The sequence below is a fragment of the Miscanthus floridulus genome, chromosome 5, assembly GCF_019320115.1.
Source record: "Miscanthus floridulus cultivar M001 chromosome 5, ASM1932011v1, whole genome shotgun sequence".
Lineage (NCBI taxonomy): Eukaryota > Viridiplantae > Streptophyta > Magnoliopsida > Poales > Poaceae > Miscanthus > Miscanthus floridulus.
In genome coordinates this window covers 64,270,674-64,276,459 of record NC_089584.1, presented here as the reverse complement: position 1 = coordinate 64,276,459, position 5,786 = coordinate 64,270,674, and the positions used below count along the sequence as shown (strand labels likewise).

General features: G+C 52.0%; 1 protein-coding gene across 1 annotated transcript; it reads right to left on the bottom strand.

Moving 5' to 3' along the window:
* Positions 1-1,773: 1,773 nt before the first annotated feature.
* LOC136452253 (uncharacterized) lies at positions 1,774-4,553 on the bottom strand. Its single transcript, XM_066452873.1, has 3 exons — positions 4,113-4,553; positions 2,345-3,637; positions 1,774-2,235 (listed from the first exon to the last, which is right to left on the bottom strand). Exons 1-3 carry the CDS (start codon positions 4,293-4,295, stop codon positions 2,008-2,010), a joined length of 1,704 nt encoding a protein of 567 aa, XP_066308970.1. The 5' UTR covers positions 4,296-4,553; the 3' UTR covers positions 1,774-2,007.
* Positions 4,554-5,786: the final 1,233 nt, after the last annotated feature.

Below are 5,786 nucleotides of genomic sequence, written 5' to 3'. Positions count from 1 at the left end.
AGATCGTACTTGGTGCCGTCGTCTTCGTGATGCTGAAGCTCGGTGTGTACAGATGCTTTAGATGCGATGCCAGACGAGGAGCTGGAGTTGCCCTCTTGGACTGTGTGGATGGATCCTTCTTGATAATCTTCAGTCCGGATCATGTTGACGAAGTCGCGCGGCTTCGGCCGAGGTCGGTGCATAAAACACAGATCCAAGCGGCGTTGTAGGTTATACGCGTAGCTGGAGGCAGTGTTTCGCAGGCCGTAAGGCTGGACCTGGTGGTTCTCCGTCGAGGCTTCGTACTCGGAGAGCCGGAGACCCGTCGCGGAGGCCTGCCGGCGACGAGCGGAGCGCCCTTCAGGAGTAGATATGATCACGAGATCTGTACCAAGTCGTGCAGGACGACTGGTCCGAGCTGGTCGGGTAGATCTGTTGTGGGGAGCGGTTACCTGCTCGTTAGGTTGACTTTGAATCGTACTTACCAGAGCTAGGGTTTCAGCGAGTTTGGTGCCGACCCGATCGATGGAGTTGAGCAGGTCGGTGTTGTCGATCTGCTTTCCTTTGTAGCGGGGAAGCGAGCGACGAGTCGTCGGCGTGGCTGAAGATGATGCAGGCGTGGTCGGAGCCAGATGTACCGTGGTCGGAGCCAGATCCATCGTGGTCGGAGCCAGACGTACCGTGGTCGGAGCCAGATCCATCGTGGTCGGAGCCGTACCCGTCGTGGTCGGAGCCGTAGCCGATGTAGGTGAAGCAGTGGTCGGCGCAGACTGAATCCACGCCTCCTCCGTGGTCATGGCGATGAAGTCGTCGGAGCCGGTGGTCCAGGTGATCTGGCCGACGGTGAACATGAGGCCGTTCGGCGTTGCCATGGAGGCGGAGACGATGACCATCTTGTTTGCTTGGAGAGCAGTACGCACACCCCCTACCTGGCGCGCCACTGTCGACGAAATATGGTCGGCAGTCCACCGAGGGGGGTGCCCGTGGTGGTAGATTATCGGTAGACGGTGCGTGTAATCAGGAACCAGATGGTGACACAAGGCGCAGAGACAGCGATTTAGACAGGTTCGGGCCGTCTGGTCGACGTAATACCCTACGTCCTGTGTCTTTGGTGTATTGTATTGAGATGTATACAGATTAACCTCCCCTCTAGAGGACCCTTGTCTCTCCTTATATACTCCGAAGAGACAAGGTTACAAGTAAAGTATCCAATTTGGTACTATTATAATATCTAGTACAACTTGTAATCTTGATGTGTACGCCTTGATCTTACGGGCCGGGCTACCTCGGATGGTGCGGCCCATGTACCATCTTGTGGTACCTGGGGGTATATCCCCCACCGCGGCAGATGTGTGGACGGACAGTAGGCGCGGACGTCTAGACGCTAGTCCTTCCCATATATCAATAGGATATATGGACAAGCCATTTGGGTTCTCTGTTAGAGTGTGGAGAGGGTGAAATTAGACTATCTACCGGAGATGCTCTCATGAGGCGGAACTTATCAGCCGGCTTATCAGCTAGAATCTACAGTATTTTTCTCTCACGATAAAACAGCTTCAGCCAGCTTATCAGCCGGCTTTAATAGCAGCCGAACAGGCCTAGACTGATGACCAACGAACTGAGAAACTGGAAGCCAGAACAACTCTGAATCTGAACCCAATAAACAATTGCTTCTGTCATTTGAAAAAATGAACAACTGCTACAGCACGGGCCCAAAAGAACCTTAACTGACATACCTATTGCGTTGTACGGTTTATCAAAAGGAATTTGTTTAGGAAATAGGTAATACCGATATGTAAAAGAAGATTTATAAATAATGTATAGAGAAACAAAATACAGACATTACACCAACACCAGTATGTTTAATCCCATGGAACACCACAAATGACAAATTACATTGAGTTCCCAGTCCCTAGGGGTGGTTTTCAATCCAACAGCGCTGGAATTTGCCACACATTGAACTGCACAGCTTCTGATGACCAATGACCTGCGGAGGCTCAGCTCAGATCAGCCAGTGCCGGTAGGTGATCAGCTCTTCTGATGCACAGCAATAAGATGAATGTCCATCTCCTTCAGCATGACCGACCGTCCACAGGAGTCACATGGTGCTGTCCTGGATCCGCAGATACTCTCATGCTCAGACATGTTTCGCAGCCGGTCACGAACATCAGCGGGTTCTCCACCAGCATGGACTGTGTCACCACAGAAGCGGCACACAATCAATCGCAAGGGGCAGGTTGAGGATTGGTGCTGAACCTGAAAATTAAACAACAACGAGATTTAGTCTTACTTGAAAGAAAGAATTATTTTAGAAACTGAGTTGGTAGTGTGCCCCTAAACCACGAAGAGAGAAGGGACGACATACCATATCTTCCTTCTCCAGGACCACCCCACAGGGGCACTGCAATGGTTCATGGAAGACTTTCATATGCTTCTCCATTTCTCTCTGCTGGTAAGCTCGCCCGCACTTGTTGCAGTGCACATGATCTGCTGCTTCTTCCTTCCGAAGAACAACTCCACACCCATCATGTGGGCAGGCGACATTGTGTCTCATGCAGTATGCCTCATGAAGATGAGCAGACCGGCTGGCTATATGGCGCTTACAGTTCTTACACAGCACTGAATCAACATCAACACTTCCCGAGGCACTAGCATATTCACCAATCCTTTGGCTATTAACATCCTTGATAGCTACAGAGAGCTGGTACTTGGAAGTCCCTTTGAAACCATAAACTCCGATACTGTAAACACCACTGACCAATGTAGCATCCCGTGGTTTGAGTATAAGAACCTTTGATCCCATTTCATGGGAAGACCACTCATGTCGGTGCTGAGTTGGGAACACTAAAGGATGTCTTGAAACGTAGATATCAGTGTCGCCACCGCTCGCATCCGTATCTATTTTAACCTCGATATTTGCACGTCCAGAAGCTACTTTCTCACTCACATTTTCTTCAACTGAAAATTTGTAGTACCTGAACTTTCCTTCTTCCACAACACTGGATTCTATGTTTCCAATCACAAGCGGCACAAGCACGTGTTGGTCCTCTTCGTTGTCCAAAACCGAATCTGATCCCTCGATGTCAACTTCAACATCTGTCTCTAGGACAGATATACTTGATGCGGGCTTCAGTTCAAGAACCTTTAACTTGTACTGCAGTTGCCCATAGTTCACCACAACAGTATCATTTTCAGATAGTGTTGCGTGGTTGCGGAGTGCTGTTTCAAGGACTGCTCTATGGTTAGGGAGATCCGAAAACCCAGCTCCTTCTGGCTTCAACTTTGCATATGTTCCTTTGGGCAAACTGATATATTTGACTTCAATCAGAGGGACCTCTGGGGTGTCACTCCGAAACAGGTTGTTCCAAACATGCAGCGGGAGTTCAGCAGAGCCTTCCCTTGCAGTGAATTCAAGAACACCGCAACAGGTTGCCTCAGCGTCTTGTTCCATAGCGGCACCTGGGACTGTGTCCCTAACCTTGGACAACCTGAAGTACATGGGACCTTTATCGAGAGCTCCTTCATCAGACAACTCCTTAAACGAAGATGGTGGCAGCTTGATCTTATCCCCAGGGCCATCATATCGAAGTGCCTCAAACATGTGCAAGAATGAAACCTGCTTCCCCAGTTGCATCACCTCTTCCATTTTCTGGTCAGCCTATATCATAAGAAGTACAAAAGACAATTAGATGAGCACCCAGTAGCAGAAGTGCAGAACAGAGGACAAAGACTGCAGCCGTCCAAACATAATCAATATCAAGAATTTTTTATCTGCAGCAAGTAGGTGGAAATGAACCGTGCAAGTAGCTTAATCGAAACAGTCAGTAAACGAGAATCCTAAAAAGACTAGTATTGGGTTTGCGCTATTGTTATGCAAGTGGCTAGAAACCGAGATTAATCCAACAAAATGGGAAATTGCCCTGAGGCCCGATCAGGTTTCTGGATCAAAATGTTTCTTTTCCTCTTAAATTGAGAGGATTGTCGCGATCGAATTGGGGAGCAACCTATCAAACAGTTCATCAACCAAACAGGAGAGAGAAATTTTCACGCAAAACGAATACCAAGGGTTCGTGGTGCTAGCAACAGGTTTCTTCTCGCACAGGGATGGCATGTAATTGAGTGGAGGTGGTTACCTCTTCCTGGGCGCGTGCGGCGTCGAGTCGTCGCTCGCGGTGGGACGCCTCGAGCGCTTCCCGGCGGCGCGCCGCCTCGGCCTTGGCCCGGCGCTCGCGCTCGGCCTTGGCCTTGGCGCGCTGCATCCGCTCCCGCTGCTCACGCTCCAGCTTCTCCCGCGCCTGCCGCAGCTCGAAATCCATCCTCAAATCGTTTCCCTGCAATTCCTTCCAAGAGTCCTCCGATCCAATCTAAAACGAGTTTCGATTTCTCCCCGGCTCCTCTCGGCAATCCTCGGCGCCGGGAGGCGCGGGGAGGAATATATGGTGGGAGGGGGGCGCCGCGTCCGGGGTGGGTTCGGGTCGGTGGCGGCCGGAGGAAGAGGAAGCTTCGAGAGAGATGGCGTGCCTGCCTGCGTAACTGCGGACGCACGGCGGAGCGGGCCCGGTCCGTCAGTGACTGATCGGGTGCTTTCTGTTTTATGGGCGCGGCACGAAGGGAGTCAGGTCAGAGAGGGCTTCCGAGTCCGACATGGCTCGCGATCTGATTCACGGCCGAGTCCGGTTAGATTAGTGACCACGTATCATCCATCCTTTTCGAAGGCCGGGTTTAACCAAAAATTGAGGACAATAGTGTTTTGGTGCCAATACTATGCTGTAGCAAAAGCATACTCCCTCCATACCCGTATTAGCTGTCGTTCTGGGCACTAAGCCCATTTTCACAAAGCCTGTCGTCGCTCGCCCGTGCAGTGCCTTATGGACGCGAATGCCCCTCCTATCGCCGCCCGTTGCGCTCGCCAACTACTCGTAATTAATCGCGCGTCGCCTCGGTTCGCTGCGTCGCCGCCCGTCGGCTCTCGCGTCAAGGCAGACCACACACGCTCGCCCACAGCACGCTCGCCTCCCTTTATCTCGTCAGCGCGCTCGCGTCCCTCGCCGCCCGGAGGAAGCTCGCGCCATGGAGGAAGCTCGCGCCAAGGAGATCGGTCGCGCCATGGAGGAGCCTCGCGCCATGGTGGTCGCTCGCACCATGGAGGAGTCCGGCGCCATGAAGGTCACTCGCGCCATGGAGGAGACGCTGGACGCGGAGGTCGCGTCGGACTCGGAGATGACGATTGCCTCTGAGATGGCGCTGGACTCGGACTCCCTCAAGATCGACCCGGACGACGTCGAGATGGTGCCGGACTCCCTCGAGATCGCCCTGTTCGACGTCGAGGTGATGCCGGACTCCCTCGACATCGCCCCGTTCAACGTCGAGGTGGTGCCGGACTCCCTCGACATCGCTTCATATTGAAAAAACTAATTTGGTACTACATTCTTCTAATTTGCTGCAGGAAGACTAGCAAGTGCCCACACCCGACCCAGCGAGCGCCATGCAAAATTGCCACTCACAGCGAGGCCCAGCACAAACGCCACTTGCACAGAAACAGTGCCATGCAAAATCGCCAGTGACAGCAAAAAAAAGATGTGGCTGCCAAGGATTGAACCCGCGCCCTTGTCCTCATGGCGTTAGCCTCACTGCACTAGCCAGTCTGAATCATGATTGTTTCTCATATAGGTTGCATCCACAACCGTATTTAATAGGGGCAGACAGGAAAAAATACCCTCTAATTAATTACTCCTTGGTAAGCACAATCATGTCCTAAACGACAACTAATTGAGGTACGGAGGGAGTACTGGTGGAGAGCCTAATAA

Coding starts and splice junctions, on each gene's coding strand:
- LOC136452253 (XM_066452873.1), bottom strand. CDS start 4,295: ATGGATTTCGAGCTGCGGCAGGCGCGGGAGAAGCTGGAGCGTGAGCAG. Junction 3,638..4,112: donor CCGCACGCGCCCAGGAAGAG/GTAACCACCTCC, acceptor CTTATGATATAG/GCTGACCAGAAAATGGAAGA. Junction 2,236..2,344: donor TCCTGGAGAAGGAAGATATG/GTATGTCGTCCC, acceptor TTTAATTTTCAG/GTTCAGCACCAATCCTCAAC.